This window comes from Triticum urartu, chromosome 3 (genome assembly GCF_003073215.2).
Source record: "Triticum urartu cultivar G1812 chromosome 3, Tu2.1, whole genome shotgun sequence".
Classification (NCBI taxonomy): domain Eukaryota; kingdom Viridiplantae; phylum Streptophyta; class Magnoliopsida; order Poales; family Poaceae; genus Triticum; species Triticum urartu.
The window spans coordinates 292,194,637-292,215,648 of NC_053024.1; the positions used below are offsets into that span (position 1 = coordinate 292,194,637).

The 21,012-nt window shown below is 47.2% G+C and overlaps 1 protein-coding gene across 2 annotated transcripts; it reads left to right on the forward strand.

The window, feature by feature from the left end:
* The first annotated feature begins 298 nt into the window (after positions 1-298).
* LOC125548331 (transcription factor bHLH87-like) lies at positions 299-2,237 on the forward strand. Of its 2 annotated transcripts, none has more exons than XM_048711963.1 (2): positions 299-640; positions 786-2,237. In XM_048711963.1, exons 1-2 carry the CDS (start codon positions 514-516, stop codon positions 2,075-2,077), a joined length of 1,419 nt encoding a protein of 472 aa, XP_048567920.1. In that variant the 5' UTR covers positions 299-513; the 3' UTR covers positions 2,078-2,237. The 2 variants fall into 2 exon arrangements, with proteins under 2 accessions (XP_048567920.1, XP_048567921.1); XM_048711964.1 differs by having other exon boundaries at positions 304-640; positions 789-2,237.
* The last annotated feature ends 18,775 nt before the right edge of the window (positions 2,238-21,012 follow it).

Genomic DNA, 21,012 nt, shown 5'->3' on the forward strand with positions numbered 1-21,012 from the left:
GAGAAGAGAGCAGTACCCTGCTATCCGGTAAGTACTAAAAGCTCTAGGCATGTTAGCAAGCTTATATTTCAGAACCCACACAATCAAGAGCATTAATATGACAGGCATACCACAGTGAGTGATAATAGGCAGTAGCTAGCTGTGCTGTGGCTATAGCTAGAGCCTAGATGTGTGCATCGCTGCACTGCACACACAGTGTGTCAAGCGTGAGGACCATCGATGAGGTAGTGTGCTGTGTAGTGTGTACTAGTAGTAACAAGTATACAACTGTGTGTACTAACTAGACAGTACAGTATACCACCATAGCCATAGGCCATCTATTCTTTGGCCTGCCTCTTTATAAGAGCCTGCTTGCTTTCCCCTCCGGCCTGCAGCCTTTTGCTAGAGAGAGCACACCACACACACACACACGCTGCGCGCAGGGCCCTAAAAGTAGCTTCAACACTGCAGGCATCTTGTCTTATTGCGCCATTAGCATCTTCCTCCTCGAGTGAGCTAGCGTTTAATGCGCGAATGCTCCCTCTGTTGCTCCAATATATCCACACACGAGCTAGCCTACCATCACCACCACCAGCAGCAGCAGCAACAGCGGCAGAGTGCTCCCCTCTTCCTCAGCTTACTTGCGTCCCATTAATTAAAGGTACGCGCCATTTGATCGATGCGCTCATCTGTGCATATGCATGTTGCTGGGTCGGTAGTTGCATGTGCTTCGTCAGATCGGCCTCAGACAGATCAGAGCCTCGCTAGCTACTTGGATGTATAGCTCATATCCGATTTCTTATTAGTAGGTGGCAAGATGGATCCTGGCTTCTGCAACGACATGATCCTAAGCGAGAGCGCGTGGAACAGCGGCGGTGGAGACGGTGGCGCGGCCGGTGATGTCGTTAATGTTGTGGACGGGAGCGGCATGACGGTGCTGGAGAGGCTGGTGCTGGACGAGGCGCTCGCGGCCGCGATCATGGAGCTGCAAGGCATCCAGGTGCCGTGCGGAGGTGGCAAGCCGATGGCCGGCGGCCTCGAGGCGGCCAGCCTCGCATTCGGCGCTACGGGGACGGCACCCGTCACGCCTGCCTACGCTGAGGTTGACGGGGTTGTCTTGCAGCGACAGCAGCATCAACATCGCCATCAGGGCGTGATGGGGATGCCTGTCGACTACGACCTCGTACCAGCAGCACGAGCTGTCACGTTGGCTACTGTACCTGCGGCACCTTCCTTCCCAAAAGGCGCGGCTGCCGGCGTCGTCGATGCGGCGGCCTTTGACTCCGGCAATAACGCGCTGACATCGGCGGTAACAGCAGGGACGACGAGGCAGTGTGACGAAGCCAACGGTGGTGCCAAAAGGCAACTCCGGTCAAGTAGAAAGAGGAGGGCCGCCGATGCACCATGCCCGGCCGCCGACGGGCACCCGCAGTCGCAGGAGAACCCTCTCTGCAGCCTCCTCGCGTCCACCAACACCGGAGATGGCGGCATCCAGATTGCGTTCAGCGGCGGCGGCGGTGCTGCGCCGTCCTCCAAGCGCACCAAGCCGTCGCTGAGCAGCACCTCGTCCAGCATCAGCTTTGACGGCAGAAGTTCCGTCAACAACGGCTGCGACGACGTCCCCCGGTACGAACCGGACACGGAGGCCCTGGCGCAGGTGAAGGAGATGATCTATCGCGCGGCGGCGATGCGGCCGGTGAGCCTCGGCGTCGAGGAGGAAGACACCGGCGAGCGGCCAAGCAGGCGCAACGTGCGCATCTCGTCCGACCCGCAGACGGTGGCGGCGCGCCAGCGGCGGGAGCGCATCAGCGAGCGGCTGCGCGTGCTGCAGAAGCTCGTCCCGGGAGGCGCCAAGATGGACACGGCCTCCATGCTGGACGAGGCCGCCAACTACCTCCGCTTCCTCAAGTCGCAGATCAGGGAGCTGCAAACCCTAGACCGCCGGAATTACGGCGCTAATGCCATATCGAACACAGGCATGGCGCCACTGATGAGCTACAACAACATGCCGGCCTTCGCCTTCCCGGCGACAGGAGCCGGCGAAACCCTAGGAGGAGGAGGAGGAGAGGAGGCTTTCATGAGCAGCCGGTTTAGATAGATTATTGATGAGGGACATGCACGTACGCAAGTGTTTTCATGTGTTGTGCCCAATGTAAGACCATGCATCGATCAGAAGATAGATCGATCCATCATCATTAGCTACTGATTAGGGATGATCATGTCGATCGATGAAATTAATCATGATGTCGTCGTCTTCACCTTTCTTCTTCTTCTTCTTCTTCTTCTTCTTCTTCTTCTTCTTCTTCTTCTTCTTCTTCTTGATGAATAATTCTGCATGCATGCATCCGGCCTGTACGTGCTTTTACAAATTTTATTAGAGACTCTTTGGGCGAGCAGCAGAAAAGGAGCGAGAGCTTGGAAAGTTTTTTGCTCCTCCTTTTGATCAGTTTAATTAGTCGTCGTCGTCTCCATCTTTTCATGTGGCAAGCATGTAGACGCGTGAAAGCAAAGCTTTTCCAGCGGGCGTGTGTGCTTTATAAGTTCCGATCCATATGGTAATGGAGTAGCAGCAGCTCCAAACATCATCATGACAACTTTTTAAGTCGTAATTATGGCCTCTTTGAAAGAGAAAGGCCTTTTCTTTGTGCATGCAAAACCCTACCGAAAAGGGCCGGGATCGATCGAGGAGAAAGGAAGAAGAGAGGGCAAAAATCATGGCTTCATCATTGCACACTTTCTGGTCGTCGTCGTCGTTGCTGCTAGGGAAGCAAAGCAGAGGGAAAGAAAGCATGCAATGCATGGTTAATCAACTGTTTGAGTTGTATGATCGAGGAGACGTGTGGTGTCGTGGCGATGCCGATGCCGATGCCGATGGTTCGTGCAGTGTTTCAGCCCACTCGGCCGGGTCAGGTTTCAGGCTTGGGCTGGGTGAGCTTTTTAGACGGCCGGGGTCAGGCACTCGCTGCATCAAAAGGCATGCGTCTAAAAGGAATCATTCCCTTTCCCTTTTGATTCAAAAATGCACGCCTTTTGGTCCTCGGGTTGTGTGTCAAAATTCTCGATGAGATGCTGTCGTAACCTCTGAATCTTGGTGAGATTTGTTCGTCATGACCGACCTCTGTTCTAAACCTAGCGTACGTGTGTGTTGCACCTTAGGATCCTAGGACATGTATGTGCCGAGCCAGGATTTAAACATGGTTCCGAAGAGACAAAGATCAGATCTCACATAACGCACAGAAACGATCTGAATTCTGTCGCACACAAGCTAATTCAGTCGCTGATAGTTTAGCCAAACACTCCTTTTATGTCTAGCTAGTCTGAATTCTGGGAGATTACTGCCCCTGACTTTATTCTTTCCCAAGTTGTAAATGACATGTCTCTCTTTCAAAAAATAAAAAGAGAAACGTTCTAAATTAGATGCATGTAAGGGTATCTCCAACGCTGACCCAAGAATCGGATACCGCATCCGCCCGCGGACCGTGGGGAGGCTAGTCCGCAGACAAGGATGCGGGAGGCCGCCATCCAATGATATTTGCATACATTTCAAACCGCATTTCAACTAACTGGACGAAAATCCATCAAACACGGCGGAATTCATGAAGTTTAGATAAAAAATAGCAAAAATCATCCGTACATAGCAAGCAAATAAGTTTGGTACAACAATAGTTCAAATTCAACAAGATTTAGCCGGATGTTCAACAATTTTTTCATGAACGGATCATGTCGTCCCACACATACTGCCCCTTGAGCTTCATCTAACAGTTCATGTGCATAAATGGCAGTCCCTCTATCATGTGGAACATCACCGCCCATACAGATTACACAATGTGTAGAGCAACATTGAGTGAATGAATGAATGAATCAACAACTTGAGCAAGAAGAAGCAAAACTTACGATCTCCATGGTTGCCGCGCGCAATGGTCACCTTGCCTCTAGCCGATCAACCGTGCCACAAAACTTGATGACGGTGGTCTAGATGGTGCACCATCGATACACTAACAACTTCACATTGCGTTCATGGATGATGTGCATGTCATAGGACACAATGTGCTTTCGCGTGTGAAACGAATCATGCACCCGCTACCAGAAGAGCCCCCTTCTGCTCTTGCGTACGTAATTCATGGATAAGGCCAACCACGCATCACAGAACAACTCATCCTCCATGCTCGAGTACCTCGCATACTCTAAACACAACATGAAGTTTGAAAATAAGCTCAATGGCATTTGACCGAACACCTGTCGGGCGTGGTAGCCGCCATGGATGTCGTCGATTGGGGGGGGGGGGGGGTACCACTACGGATGGATCCTGGGTGGACGACGCCATAGTACAAGGCGAGCGAGCGCGTGGATGGTGGTTGCGGATGTCTGGCAATGCCCGTGTGGCGGTCGGAAAGGTACAACGACGACGTCAAAGGAGAAGGGCGCCGATGGAAAGCCAGAGGGAGCGGGGGTGGAGTGGAAGAGCTAAAATGGGACCAGGAGGGGGATTTGAGTGGGCCGAGGGTGTCGGAGTCCTACGTGGATGTTGTTCGAACTCCCGCAAAGCCCCTGGTTTGCTTCCAATTTGCAAGAAAAAGTGTGTCCGGACCGGTGGACGAACCGATACAGGCCCAGGATGGATGGCAAAACACGCCCGGACCGCGGTACAGACGGATGGGTGCAATTTGAGGGTCCGCTTTGGAGATGCCCTAAATACCTTAGGAAACGATCTGGAAGAAGGTAGTGGCAGGTAGGGACGTGCGAAAAGCCAATGACGAGAATGAGCGGAGGTCGTTGCAACATTGATAACCGGGTACCTGAATTGATACTCATTGGCCTCTAATCTCTTGAAGTCAGGCCATCTGTCGTATGATCATGGATGGTGTCACGGGGAGCGGCGGCGGGCGACAGCGCAAAGCCCTAGACTATACACAGAGAGACACAATGCGCCAATTGACAAGGAGGTTGTTTGGTTGCCTACATTAGCCTCAGCTAGACCCACTGGATGCAATTTTGGCCCACTTGATTGCCTGCATTGCACCAAAATAATGGCATGCATGAATCCTAAAGCGCCTCCGAGCCAGGCTCGCTAGGAACGGCCGATTCAGGTATTTCCCCTCAGCCAGGTCCGTGGCTTGCACAAGGGGGGTGCGGAGCTAAGCTCATGCGAGCTCGCGCACGTTTCCAAATAAGTTATGTGAAGAATCAAGTCACCTCCCAGCAATTCGGCCGTCCTATTTAGCCCCCTTCTCACCGTTGAAACCCCCGCCATTATTTCCATTCCTTTGAGCTCTCCGTCCTAGATGGCGGTAGACGACAGTGGTGATTCTTCTTCCTCTTCTCTGACCTGTTCCGTGCCTCCACCTAGCTCCGCTGATGGTTGTAAGTTCAATCACTCCCTACTCGTTCGAGCTTAGATGTGTGAGCATGTGGTAGGGGTAGATGTGTGAGCATGTGGTACCACGGTAGACTCTTGATCTGTGAGCATGTGTTGATGTGGCAGATCGAATGGCGGTGGACCGGCGATGACGTTTTGTAGCATGCTATGTTTAGCTTGTCGGCATTAAGGACCTTCATGTTGGTTTTTGATGATACTATGGTATAGATCTGCTGGTAGTTTGATGAACAAACCATGTGTAGTATGGTAGATATGTACTTGTTGTAGTGTGTTGAACTTCAGGTTTTCTTGTGCTTAGTATCTTGATGAAAGCGCAGGTTATCTCCCATGGGGTGAATGGGATTTTTTTTTAAATTTGTCAAACTCTGATGAATTTAACAAAGACTAGAGTGAATAAATAGAAACAGAGGCGAGACTAAATCATCACATAGAAGTAAAAAAGGCATACATGGTAGATGTGAATGAAGAACATGCAGTCATACATACATTCAAGCATAAACATGATGAACTGAAGAAATGAAAGGCATCATGATGAAATTCTTCAGTATGTAGAATGCAAATTCTTCAACAACGGAAGTACTGAAAGTAAAGGGTGAGGAATTTGAAACCAGATTGGCTCAGTGATGACATAGTGATTTGGTAGACCAGTTCCAATTGATGTATCAACTGTACATCTAGTTGGAGTGGCTTGAGATTCAACCTAGAAGACATTGGTCTTCACTGTATTCTCCTGAGCTAAGGTCACTGTAGACCTTGCCCAATCACTAGTGGTAAGTCTTCAAGGTAGACTTCCAAAACCTTCACAGACTTGTTCACCGGCAATCCACAAGACTCTTGAATGCTCAGAACTTGATGCATAACCATATAGAAGAATGACAATGTTCAAAGGTAATAGGCGTCGGTTCACACAGATCAATCTCTTCAGTCATGCTCAATCACTTTGGCTCTGGTTGGGTTTTTCCTCACTTGGGTTTTCACAAAGTCGGAGGAGGATGAGTTTATCTCAAATGACAAGTGTCAATCTTTCTCTTGGAGTAGCCAACCCACAAATGGTTGTGGGGGCGGCTATGTATAGCCAAGAGGCAACCCGACATGAATTGTCATAAATGCCCACGCGGACAAGACCGTTGTCAAGATAAAAATCCACTCAACAGCTAGCACTCGCACAACAACGGTCGAAAGTTTGAACTCTCAAATTCGTCGGGGCACACAATTTCCTCACGATGGGAAAGTCACAATGGCGAAATCCTAACTCCTTAGTCAAATCAATTTCGTCAGCGACCATAAGAACTTCGTCTCTGTCGCTGAGGAACTCAACTATACTGCAAGAGATTTCCAAAGTCTTCAACTCAAAGAAATAGGTAGTTGTAGGTTTTGAGCATCACTTCGGAAATACGCTTATGTATCACCTACACCTGTAACATCCCAAAATTCTAAATTTTGGAATGTTATATTAATTAAATAAATATGATTGTATGCTTGATTTTTTGGTTGAAAGTGAGTGGAATTTAAAACTTCAAATAAAATCAAATGAGAGAAAATAAAAGGACTTTCCCAAAAAATCCATTTGAATCCCTATTTAATTTTGAGTTTGAATCTTGTCAAAGATTCTCTGATGAGCTGCGGTAGATGACAGTGTTGAGGCACGCAAAGTATTGCAGTGTCATTGGGGCTGGCTGCTGATTCATATTCCGACGAGGAAACTGAGCCATCATTCCTTCCATGAACTGGTGATTCAACTCAAACCGCTCCATCATTCCGACCATGAATTCGGGGGGTGGTGGAGCGTTGCCACCACGACCACGACCACCTGGTCTAACCATCCTACTAGATGTAACAGGGGTAGTTTAGCATTGAGCAATTGAAAAGACAATGAATCATTTATGAGGTAACATGCATAAGGAAAGAGGTACGATGGATATCACATAGTAGTCAACATGTTAGTGTGTGTATTATTCAAAATACATTTCGACGAAATAATTGCTTACAATCCAACTCTGGGGTGAATGGGATTACGAGATCCTAATGTTAGAGTTAGCAAATTCGTTTAACCCAAATGGAAGAGAGATCAGAGTCCTGGAGTAAAGGTCGAGGAGTAAAAGATTCTAATACCACCCAATGGCGATGTGGGCCCGTAAGCCACACAACCATGTTAGTAAAAGTTTTGCAATGACTAGACTCAACTCCGACCAAGGAGTTTGAAAGGGGGATTCCTACAGGCAGTCGGCTCTAATACCAACTTGTGACGCCCCCAATTCAATCGTACACTAATCATACACGCAAATGTGTACGATCAAGATCAGGGACTCACGGGAAGATATCACAAGACAACTCTATACACAAATTAAAAGAATACAAGCTTCATATTACAAGCCAGGGTCCTCGAGGGCTTGAATACATCAGCTCAAATACAAACGAGTCAGTGGAAGCAACAAAATATGAGTATAGACATAAGTTAAAAAAGTTTGCCTTAAGAAGGCTAGCACAAAAGCAGCAACGATTGAAAAGGTAAGGCCTCCTCCCTGGGAGTCTCCTAACTACTCTTGGTCGTTGGCAGCCTCCACATAGTAGTAGGCACCCTCGGTGTAGCAGTAGTCATCGTCGAAGGTGGCGCCTGGCTCTTGGGCTCCACCATCTGGTTGTGACATCCGAGAAGAATGGAAAAGGGGAAAAAGAGGAAGCAAAGCAACCGTGAGTACTCATCCAAAGTACTCGCAAGCAAGGATCTACACTACATATGCATCCGTATCAATGAAATGGGTAGTATCTGTGGATTGAACTACGGAATGCCAGAAGAGAAGGGGAAGGCCTAGCCTATTGAAGACTAGCATCTTCAAGCATCTTGCGACATCGGAAGAGATAAGAGTGGCATATTATAATATTAGTAAGTATGCTGTAACATCGCCCAGAGATCACTTCCTCGACTCCCTGCGAGAAAACAATCCCGGAGCCATCATTTCCATCACATGCCTCAGCATCCAATTCTAGTTGTATCTGAAAGGATCGATATAGTTGACTAGAGGGGGGGTGAATAGGCAACTAACAATTTTAGCTTTTCTTTATCAATTTAAAATTTGCATCAAAGTAGGTTGTCTAGATATGCAACTAGGTGAGCAACCTATATGATGCAACAACAATAAGTACACAAGCAAGCAAGGAAAACAACACAAAAGCTTGCACAAGTAAAGGCACGAGATAACCAAGAGTGGAGCCGGTGAAGACGAGGATGTGTTACCGAAGTTCCTTCCTTTTGAAGGGAAGTACGTCTCTGTTGGAGCGGTGTGGAGGCACAATGCTCCCCAAGAAGCCACTAGGGCCACCGTATTCTCCTCACACCCTCACACAATGCGAGATGCCGTGATTCCACTATTGGTGCCCTTGGAGGTGTAAGTGCATCTAGTGCCACCCCTAGTTGGTTTTGGAGTATTGACGACAAACCTAGTTGAGGGACTAATGTGTTTGTGAGAATTGCAGGATAACACAGGTAGAAGTCCCTCATTGATTCGGTTTTCCTACCAGAGATGACCCCTAAAAATGTATGAAGACATTGATGTCAAAGGTGGTATATGAAGATATTCACATTGAAGACTATGACAAGAGAAGACATCGCATGAAGCCTATGGAGCTCGAAGACTTAGATCTTTCGTAGTTCTTTTTCTTCTTCTTTGTTGAGTCATAGGAACCACCGTACTGTTAAGTGGGGTCCAAGAGAACCAGTCAGAATGACTGAAGTGATGCTTAACCAAAACCTATGTCTTCGAGTGAAGACTATGAGAGCGAATCTTGTCCAGAGTCGGACAAGTCAGCTTTGCTTGTAGCCCAAGTAAAGTTGCCGTGTGAGTTTGAAATCTGACCGTTGGAACAGGTGTCAGTTCCTTAGTGACCCAGGGTCATTTCGGACAAATCAGGTCGGGTTGCCTAGTGGCTATAAATAGCCCACCCCCTACAACCAAAAACGATTGGCTGCTCAGAGTTAGTATACGGCTTTTGTCGTTTGAGAGCAACCCACCTCAAAGCCTTTGAGAGAGAATTCCTTGCGAGGATAAAGCCCTAACCACCCAGAGCCAAAGAGAATTAGGCATCACTTAAGTCTTCTTGTCTGTGTGATCTGAAGACTTATTACACTTGAGGACTGTGAATCCTCCAGCCGGTTAGGCGTCGCGTTCTGAGCATCCAAGAGACATTGTGGATTGCCGGTGAGCGAAGTCTGTGAAGGTTTGGGAGTCTACCTTGAAGACTTACCAGAGTGATTGGGCGAGGTCTGTGTGACCTTAGCTCAAGGGGAATACGGTGAGGACTGGGTGTCCTGAGCTGCGTGTTCAGGACTGGGTGTCCGGGACTGTGTGTCCTCGGGTTTAAATACCTAGCCGCCCTAACCAGACGTACAGTTGTCACAGCAACTAGAACTGGTCCAACACATCATTGTCTTCAACGAGTCACTGGTTCCATCCTTCCCTTCTCTTTATGTACTGTTACTCCTTGTGAAGTCATTGTATGATTGCACTATCTTTTATCTTCACTGAGTGACTGCGTGTTCTGTTTGGCTTCATAATATCTTCCTACCTGATCCTTACTACATTGCTGCTATTAGTCATTGTGCTTTCACTCTATTGAATACTTGACTATGGCTTGCCTAGTGTAGTCTACCTTCCGCTGCAGGGTAATAGGTTTATTTTTGTCGTTTGTCTTCATAACTTCCATGTTTTGAAGACTTTCATAAAAATCGCCTATTCACCCCCCTCTAGTCGATATAACGCACTTTCAATTGGTATCAGAGCAAGTTACTCCCTTGTTCTGTGTGATTCGGTTTAACCACCTAGAGTTTTAGCTATGTCGACTGTAGGGATAATCAAAGTCTCCGCTGCGTGCCCCGTCTTCGATGGAACTGAATATCCCTACTAGAAGAATAAGATGCGCATGCATCTTGAAGCCATTGACGTCGACCTATGGTATGTCGTCAAGAACGGCGTTCCCAAGGCTGGAGAAGGTGTCACTGCTGCTGACGTCAAGAAGTTCGTTCAACTGGACTCTACTGCCAAGAATATCATCTGTGGTCATCTGACCAAAGAACAGTATGGCCGTGTGAGTGCTTTGGAAACATCTAAGCTAGTCTGGGACTGGCTCTCCAAAGTCAACGAAGGCGTCTCAACCCAGAGAGATCAGAGAATCAGTGTCCTTCGCAACCTCTTCAACCGCTTCAAGAGAAATGACAATGAGAATGTCCAGCTCACATTTGATCGACTCACTGACATCACGAATGAGCTTCAAGCCCTTGGCGCTACTGAGATCACCAAGCATGAAGTCGTCAAGACACTACTGAGATCACTTGACAGTTCGTTTGACACCCTAGCCCTGATGATTCAAGAACGTCCTGATTTCAAGACACTCGATCCGTCTGACATACTTGAGAGGCTCAACAAACATGAGTTTCAGCTTTCTGAGAAAAGAGATATCTACGGTCCAAACTATGGGCAAACTCGTGCCTTGAAGGCAAAAACTGTCTCCTCATCTGAAGAAGAATCTGACAGCAGTTCTGATGATCCTGAAGACATTAGAAGGGAACTTGCTATGCTTGTGAAGAAGTTCCAAAAATTCACCAAGAAGAAAGGCTTCAGAAAGTCTTCCCGATCAAGCTCAAGGAATGATGAAGCTTCTGCTCATGACTACAAGAAGAAAACATGTCACAAGTGCAAGAAACCTGGCCACTTCATCTCTGAGTGTCCGCAGTGGGACAATGAGAACAAAAATAAGAAGAAGAGCAAGGAATATGACTCTGACGACAAGAAGAAGAAGAAATACTCAAAGTCTTCTTCAAAGTCTTCATCACACAAGAAGAGCTCATCTAGCAAGGCACGTGCGTTTGTTGGCAAGGAAATGGATTCAAAGGAGGAGTCTGCTTCTGAGGAGGCGGAGGTGGAGTCCGAGGAGGAGTCCGATTCTGGCGTCACAAGTCTGGCTACAGCATACGTTGCCAAGTCCATCTTCAACACCGAAGACGATGACTTCATCACCGGCACCGATGCAAATGACAAGGACCACTCCACTCCTACCTACTGCTTCATGGCACGCGGTGCCAAGGTAAACACACGCACTACTCACTATCAAACATCTAGTGACGATGACTCTGATTGTGGTTCAAAACCCAGCTACAAAACACTTGCTAAAATTGCAACTGAACAACAAAAAGCCATGGAACACATTCAAAAACTGCTAGACAAAAGCGATGATCTGTTAGGCGCTGAAATGACTCGTTCTGAGTCCTTAATTGAAGACATAAAAAATCTTCAAGTTAAGTATGAGGAACTTGAAAGTCGTCATGAAACGCTCTCAACAACTCATGAAAAGCTTTCCTATGATTATCTTCAAAGGAAGCAAGATCTTGAGAAATTGAGAGCGGCTCATGAAGATCTTCAAAAGGAAAATGAGTCACTTCGCTCCAAACAGATCAGTTCCGCTCAGGAAGGATTTGAACCACCATGTCTTAAGTGCATTGAGCGTGATAATGCTACTACTGTTGCTGAATGTTCTACTACTGCTACTGTTGCAATATCTTCAACTGTTGATGTGGGAACTAACCCCTCTGCTGAGGATTCCACTGCTATTGCTGATGAGAATGCTAGGTTGAAGACATTGCTTGAAACAGGGATGTACAAAAGTCTTAAAGGGCATCAGACACTATGTGATGTCCTCAAAAAGCAGATCTTGAACCGAAACCCGAGGAAAGAGGGTGTTGGGTTCGTAAGGAAAATGAATGCTGATGGCTCTTACTGGAAACCTGAGCAGTACCCCAAAACCACATGGGTTGCTGCAAAGGAATCTTCAGTAGATCTATCCAATCTATCTGGCTTCACTTGTGCAAACACCATTGTCATTGATGAATCCTTTGATGCAAACTATAAATTGTTTAAGAATCAGAATGGTGAAGTGTTTGCCAGGTACATTGGTACTAATTGCAGGAATGGACCGCCTATGAAGAAGATCTGGGTTCCGAAAAAGTGTCTGGAGAATCTTCCTGTGAATGTCATCATGACACCACACGTGAAGAAGACAAACCTCAGACCACAGGCTTCATACGGTCCAAAGGCTTCATACAGACAGAGGACTCACCTGAGTCGCACTAACGCAAATGTTTTGCAGGGAAACCATACTCAGGCCTATGAATATGAGTGCGGTTCATCAAACCGCCATGTTCATAAGACCAAGAACTATTCTGCTTATTCTTATGAGTACTATTATCTGCCTGCAAGACTTTTTGCTAGGGCTCCAAAGCCAAAGTTCTCAGATGCTGCACTTAGACTTATTGCTTCTAAGCCACCCTTGAAGATGTGGGTGGCTAAGAAAGCTTAACTCTCTTTTGCAGGGAAAGGTCTCCAGCAGAAAACCAAAATCGTATGACGCTATTGCTGGGGACCTTAAACATCTTGTAGGGCGCAAGATCAAATACCTGAATGGTCTTACTATGTACTTCGTTCCTGAATCGCTTGCTACTCTCCCTATCAGTCCTAATCTGGATCTAAGCTTTCATAACCCACTGGTTTGTCAAATGTTTTTGCTTCACAATTCTCTTCGTGAAGCCTATCCCCCTAACTGCACTGTAGGGTACGACACCAGCGTCTTCAGAATGGATTATTGATAGTGGGTGTACCAACCACATGACTGGCAAAAGAAGCCTTCTTATGGACTCAACCTTACGTCCATCTGACAAGAGTCACATCACATTTGCCGACACTGGTAAAAGTAAGGTATTGGGTCTAGGTAGAGTTGCAATCTCAAAGGAACAACACATGGATAAAGTCATGCTTGTTGAATCCCTTGGCTTCAACTTAATGTCTGTCTCAATGCTTTGCGATTTGAACATGATCGTAATATTTGGAAAATATCGCTGCCTTGTACTAATGGAATCTGACAAGTCTCTAGTGTTTGAAGGGTATCGGAAAGATGATTTGTATGTGGTAGATTTTTCGGCAGGACCACAGCTTGTCGTATGTCTTCTAGCAAAGGCTTCAGAATGCTGGCTCTGGCATCGGAGGCTAGGGCATGCTGGCATGAGGAACCTCCACACCCTTGCAAAGAAGAAGCATGTCATAGGCATCGAGGGCATCAAGTTCAAGAAAGATCACTTATGCGGTGCCTGTGAAGCAGGGAAGATGACGAGGGCCAAACATCCCTCGAAGACAATCATGACAACCACTCGACCCTTCGAACTGCTCCACGTGGATCTTTTCGGTCCCACTCATTACTCAACTCTTACTACTACTGCTTGCCTCTATGGCTTTGTTATTGTTGATGATTATTCTAGATATACTTGGATGCACATAATCCTCTACAAGACTGAAGTGCAGGATGTCTTCAGACGCTTCGCCAATCGAGCAATGAACAATTATGGCGCCAAGATAAAGCACATCAGAAGTGACAATGGCACTGAATTCAAGAACACTGGCCTTGATACATATCTTGATACCTTGGGCATCACACATGAATTCTCAGCCCCACACACCCCACAGCAGAATGGCGTCGTCGAACGCAAGAACAGAACACTCATTGAGATGGCCCGAACGATGCTTGATGAATACAAGACTCCAAGAAAATTCTGGCCTGAAGCCATTGATACTGCATGCCATACAATCAATCGTGTTTATCTTCACAAGCTTCTGAACAAGACATCTTATGAGCTCCTTACTGGCAAGAAGCCAAATGTCAGTTACTTCAGAGTATTTGGTGCCAGGTGCTGGATCAAGGATCCACATCACACTTCAAAATTTGCACCAAAAGCACATGAGGGTTTTATGCTTGGATATGGAAAGGATTCGCACTCCTACAGAGTCTTCAATCTCTTTCATTATAAAGTGGTTGAAACAGTGGATGTGCAGTTTGATGAGACTAACGGTTCACAAAGAGAGCACCTCCCAAATATGCTAGATGAAGTTCCATCCAGCGAATCAATCAAGCTTATGGGAACCGGAGAAATCATACCCTCTGAAGCTCAACCTGAAGAGGAACTTATCATCTCCGCACCTGATCAACCTGAAGACAATGCTCAGCCTGAAGACAATCCCACTAACAATGACAATGATCGGCAAGAGCAAAACCTTCGCCCTGTACATCCTCGTGTTGCCAATGAAGTGCAGATTGAGAGAATAATTGACAGCATCAATGCACCCGGTCCGCTCACTTGATTAAGGTTGAGCTGGCAAATTTCTGTGGGCACTTCGCATTCGTCTCAATAACAGAACCCAAGAAAGTTGAAGAAGCCTTCATGGAACCTGAATGGATTCAAGCTATGTAAGAAGAGCTTCAACAGTTTGAGCTGAATAATGTATGGGAACTGGTTAAGCGTCCTGATCCTCGGAAGCACAACATAATAGGCACCAAATGGATATACCGCAACAAGCAAGATGAGCATGGTCAAGTTGTCAGAAACAAAGCTCGTCTCGTTGCTCAAGGATATACTCAAGTGGAAGGCATTGACTTCGATGAAACATTTGCTCCTGTGGCTAGACTTGAAGCCATACGCATACTGCTGGCCTATGTCAATCATCACAACATACTTCTGTATCAAATGGATGTGAAGAGCGCCTTTCTCAATGGCAAGATTGAAGAAGAAGTGTATGTTGCACAACCGCCTGGCTTTGAAGATCCAAAACATCCTGACATGGTATACAAGCTCAACAAGGCACTGTATGGCCTCAAACAAGCCCCTCGGGCCTGGTATGACACACTCAAATACTTCCTGAAGAGCAAAGGCTTCATACCTGGTTCCCTAGACTCCACTCTCTTCACGAAGACATATGATGGTGAACTGTTTGTGTGCCAAATATATTTGGATGACATTATCTTCGGCTGCACCAATCAGAAGTACAGTGAAGAGTTTGGATATATGATGCAAGAGCAATATCAGATGTCCATGATGGGAGAGCTGAAGTTCTTCCTCGGTCTCCAAATACGACAGCAACGCAACGGCATCTTCATATCTCAATGGAAGTATCTCAAAGATTGTCTGAAGAAGTTCGGTATGCAAGACTGCAAAGGCTTCACGACGCCAATGCCAGCCAAGCATCATCTGGGTCCCGACGACAATGGTAAAGAGTTCGATCAAAAGGTATACCGCTCCATGATTGGTTCCTTGCTTTATCTATGTGCATCTAGGCCAGATATTATGCTTAGTGTTTGCATGTGTGCTCGATTCCAAGCGACACCAAAGGAGTCGCATCACTTAGCTGTGAAGCGAATTCTTCGATATTTGGCTCACACCCCAACTCTAGGATTATGGTATCCAAAGGGCTCAGAGTTTGATCTGGTTGGATTCTCGGATGCTGATTATGCTGGTGACAAAGTGGATTGCAAGTCTACATCAGGCACATGTCACTTTCTGGGACAATCACTTGTATGCTGGTCTTCAAAGAAGCAGAACTATGTATCTCTCTCCACTGCTGAATCTGAATACATTGCTGCTGGATCTTGCTGCGCTCAGCTTCTATGGATGAAGCAAACACTCAAGGACTATGGCATTCATCTGAAGCAAGTACCACTCTACTGCGACAACGAAAGTGCCATCAAGATTGCCAACAACCCAGTTCAGCACTCAAGGACAAAGCACATTGAAATTCGTCATCACTTTCTCAGAGATCATGTTGTGAAGGAAGATATTGATATCATACACGTCAACACTGAAGAGCAATTGGTAGATATCTTCACCAAGCCCTTGGATGAGAAGAGATTTTGCAAGTTACGGTGTGAGCTAAATATCCTGGAATCCTCAAATGTCCTGTGATCAGGCACACATCCTAACACTTATGCATATTGATGACTTAGATGTGCAACACACGAAGTAAAGTATATCTTCAATCAATGAAGACATACAGTCTAAGTGTGAATACATTAATGTGGAATTTGACTTCGGAGCGCCACGATAATTGTGCGCCGTGTCTGGGTCTAATACTTCCTATACGGTGGGTAACGCCACCACCAAATGTTCTGTTTGAAGTGTTTCACTCATGGCGTTACATTTGCTATGTCTTCACATTTGGTATTGGCTTCAATCTCAACATATCTTCATGATTATCTTCACTATGTTGATTATATAGATATATACATATACTAGTGTTCTGTCCTCTACAGCATTCACTTATAGCTATGTCTTCTTGTTGAATCTTTTGAACTAAGTGAATGTGATCGGACCCTAACCTCTCTGTGCTTTCTATCTCAAACTCTATCTCTCCAAATCATATGCATTCTATTGAAACTGTCGAATGTCTTCTCTGCGTCCTTGTCAGCAGAAGATACAGAGACAACCATTAAGTCCGTTTTCAATGCTCATTCCTCCACCTGAAACCCAGAGAAGTGGGAACGACCACCCGACAATCCAGGCGTGCGTGGGACGTGGAACAAACCCCAATATGATGCATGATGGCCACGTGTTCCTCAGATGCGAATCGCCAGGGGCACCTATGTAATAACGCAGTGCCGCCCCTGTACCTATAAATACACACCTCACAGCAGTCATTATCTCTTCTTCCACTCTCGCACGAACCCTAGCGCCACCGCTAGCCCTCGACGACGCCGGCGACGAAGTGCTTCGCTGCCGCAACCTCTCCGACGCCGTCTTCACGCCGACCGCGGACATCATCTTCTCCGCCGTCGCCGTAGGTGTCCTCCGTCACCAAGTTAGGGCACGGACGATCGAACTGCTCGGCCTCCTCTTCCACTCCGTCTAGCAGTTCTTCGTGTGGTAAATAAAACCTCCTTTTTATGGCCTCTTTGATCCTATAGCTTTATCACTTTCTACCACCAGCAGTTTCTATTCACACAAGTTGGATCTCTTTCATACTGCATCTCATAACATGCCTAGTATATTCACTTATGCTTCACAAAGTAGTTAGATTCCTCACTTGTACTGATCCGTGGATTCGTACAAATCTGGAACCAACTCCTTATCTATGAGTGAATGTCTTCGCACGATCAGGTCAATGTCTTCTAAACTCATTTATCTTCAAAATCTTCTGAGAATGCATATGACCTCTTCCCCTTCCCTCGCACCTTAATGCTGTCACAGGTACATGTCCGTGGGAGAATCCCTTGGTTCTCATAGTCTGCATTCATTTGCAGAATTCTTACAGCATCACATAAATTCTCCCGAAGCCAGTTCCTGTTTGTCCAGCAAGCGAAAACCTTTGAAGCCTCTGAACGTATTGAAGCCTTTCAGATTAAGGTTCATGGCTTCAGAAAAATCAGCAAGGAAGGGTGGCAGAAAGCGTCAAGGAGAAACATCAAGAGATCTGCCCGATGACCTCTCAGAGCTGTACAAGACAGATCCTGAAGAGGATTACAATCAGCGCAAGACGCGAATCCAATGGATTCGACGCTATTGGGCAGAACAATGGTTCAAGTACAGATTTGTGACCAAGGAATATGCTGAAAAGAATTCCATCACGCGACCATGGGGAGACATCCTCTACAAAAATCTTCAACCCAGGACCAGAGATGAAGCCATTGAACAAGGCTTCTATCCCTGCATGGTCCGTGGACCACAGCCTGCGGATGCTGACCCATCGTCCCTGCTATGGTGTCGTGACGATAATCTGTTTAAGCGCAACTTCCAGTTTGCCCAGAACTCAGCGAAGCAGAACAAGAAGACTTTGGGTTTAGATTTCAACCCTGGTCCCTCTGCTCCCCGTGCCGATGGAACTCGCGAAGCTGAACCCAATCTTCTTGGGCCCTTCTACAATCTTGAAGGCCTCATCACTCACATCGTGGTTCAAGGGACAGCCGTGAATGAGCCTGCAGATGACGCTGAATCAGATGAAGCGCCTGCAGCGCCGAAGCCAAAGAAGCTGAAGTAGCCAAAAGCTTCAAAGCCGGCCTCTGCACCAAAAATCTCATGGGCGAAGCCATTGGCAACTGCACCTCCTGAAGACAGTGTGCAGTCTGAAGATTTGTCACGCATCTCCAAGCCCCAGAAGGTCAAGATGCCTCTGCCACACACCGGCCAAGAGCTAACAGTTGCTGCCATTCTGCGCAATGATGCCATTGATCTGTCAAGTAATGAAGATCTTGCAGATGATGCTCTTGAGCAACTCATCAAGAGCAAAGAAGAAGAAGAAATCTTCAATGATCTGCCTCTCTTTGATGTAACAATCATCCACAACTTCATTGATGAGTGGTTTGACACGCCAAACATCAGCTTCAAAGATCTGCAACTACCCATTGGCCTCAGTGTCGCCTTCCATGGCGCCATTGCTTTAGAGCTAGCTCTCGCTCAGTGCATCGTCGAACTGAAGCAAAAGATTGACTATGAAAAGGCTCAGTTCAAGAAGCATATGGCCAAGCTCAGCATGCAAGAGGTGAAAAACTTCAAGATTATGCTGCACGAGCTGAAAGAAGCCTTTCTCAAGAAACGCGCAGAAGCTCGGGGTTCTCAGGAGCGCATGAAGAGCCTGGCTGACAAGTGTGTGCAAGGCTACAACGAAGCTGAGAAGCGCAAGGCCCTTGGGCGTCCAGGCATTGATCCCAGGATGGCTGCTAAACAGAAGAAGAAGCCCATTGTGACCGAACCTCTCGCACCAAGGCAGGAAGCAGATCCCATTGTCTTTCCAACTAGAATGACTGGCTCGAAGCCAAAAGGCCGGTCAACCGCTTCAGAGCTGAAGAAGACGAGGACTGCTGAGGCTGAAGCCAGGAAGAGGAAACATCCTGAAGCCTCTCGTACTGCCCCCTCCAAGAAGAAGAGGAAGACCAAGAAAGAACGGGCTGCTCCCACAGAGCCTTTGATTGTTGAACCCATTTCCATGGTTCGTCCTGACGCTGAACGCCAAATGACAATCCATGAGCCTGCTTTCACAGAGGCTCATGAAGCTGAAGACTTTCCAGCAGCTGATCCCATCGCTGCTGACAACATTGGTCACCATGACCATGTAGAAGATGGTGCAGTCCTTCCTCAGCCCGAGCACAGCGAACTCATCAGCATTGGTCGTCCTCTGACGCCAATTGCTCAGGATGCTTCATGGGCTGATCGCCCACAAGAGGAAGAAGACTTTGAGGCCCAGCCAACTCCAACTACACAGGCGTCGCCTGCGTTGTGCAGGCTTCGCAAAGGACCAAGGCCTCTAGTCTCTGCGTCTGAAGCTGAAGCTGCTGAAGACATTCCGGCTGCATCAACCGATGAAGAAGAAGTCCCACAAGCTGCTACTCCCCTATCCCACCAAGAAGCGGTTCTCGAGGAGAACGTGGTTGTGACCGACCCTCCAGCTCGTCAAGTGGAGGTTGAAAATCTTGAGGCTGCCACCACCAACACCAATGAAGCCACTAACGCTGTCATGGCTGAAGCTAATGTGGAGCCCTCCCCAACAAAAGCACCAGAAGTCAGCGAAGCTACTGATCCCACTGCTTCTGTTCCTGCGCCTGCTGCCGGTCCTCAGTTCGACTATCATGTTGAGCACAGGCCTCAGGTACAGAAGCCAATCCCAAGATTACCCAGGTTCACAGGTCCTGCATCAGCACCTGGATCCTTCAATATCAATGGCTTCAGAGCAGACAACACATTCTTCAATAGCTCTAGGAACCCCTACTCAAGGGAAAGAATACCATCTGATCGGTTCTGGAGCTATCCGCGGCGAAGCTATTACTCCTGCATTCTTTACAATCAAGGTCGCATCTTCCCACACAAGCGTCTTGACATTGAAGCAATAGCTGGTCTGCCCTGTCTGGAAGAAGCTCTGGATTGCTTCAAACAGGTCGGGTTGCTGCCGTTCATCACTGACCAAGAGCATTGGAATGAAGAGTTGCTGCTCCAATTCTATGCCACACTTCACATCCGCGGGTATAACAGAGATCCGAAGACTTGGGTCCTGGAGTGGATGACAGGAAACGTTCATCATGAAGCCAAAGCCTTTGACATCATTGAGCTCACTGGTCTACCCACTCCCGCCGATCTCTACGAATCTGGCTGTCAACTTCACAGTGAAGCTGTGGAGAGCATCTTTCAGAAGCCTGAACCTAACATGAGTCAGATGCTCAGTATGATGAAGCCATTACCCCAAGATGCTGCATATCCCAAAGAGTTCTTTGTTGAAGACCTAGAGTATCTGCCAAGGACTATTTATCACATCATAAGGCGAACTCTCTGGCCCATCAAAGGGCACTCTCCACATGCCAAGCTGGAAGGTGCAATGAAGACTTTGGTCTTCTATATTCTTCATGGAAAATGCTTCAATGCACAGGACTTCTTCATTCGCCAACTTGCTGCATCAGGCTCTGATCTGTTTGGCTTGAAGTTCTACGCCCCATGGGTAATGCGGCTGATCAAACTTCACTCCGCTATCTCATATCAGCCATCTGCTCGCAATCATCGGATTTTTCTGCCTGATGTGGATATGTCTATTGAAGCCATCTATCCCGAGCCTGCCAAGGAACCTCTAAGTCTTCAGAATGCAGAGCATCAAAATTTTTCTCAAAACATTGACGGAGTTGAAGCAGTCACTCGTGTGTATCCTTTGGCTGGCACTACACGTGCACCACATCCTGCTCTCACTGAAGCCACTGATAGTACAACTGCCCCACGACCCAAGAAGCGCACTCGTGTTCTCAATGACCGAGAGCTTCTTGTGGCTCTTCATCAGAAACAGGATAGGCATCATGACTGGCTGAAGCGTCAAATGCAA

Excerpts from the sequence above, each read along its gene's own strand:
- LOC125548331 (XM_048711963.1), top strand. The coding sequence starts at position 514 with ATGCTCCCTCTGTTGCTCCAATATATCCACACACGAGCTAGCCTACCA. Across the intron at positions 641-785 it reads TTGCGTCCCATTAATTAAAG|TAGGTGGCAAGATGGATCCT; the intron begins GTACGCGCCATT and ends ATTTCTTATTAG.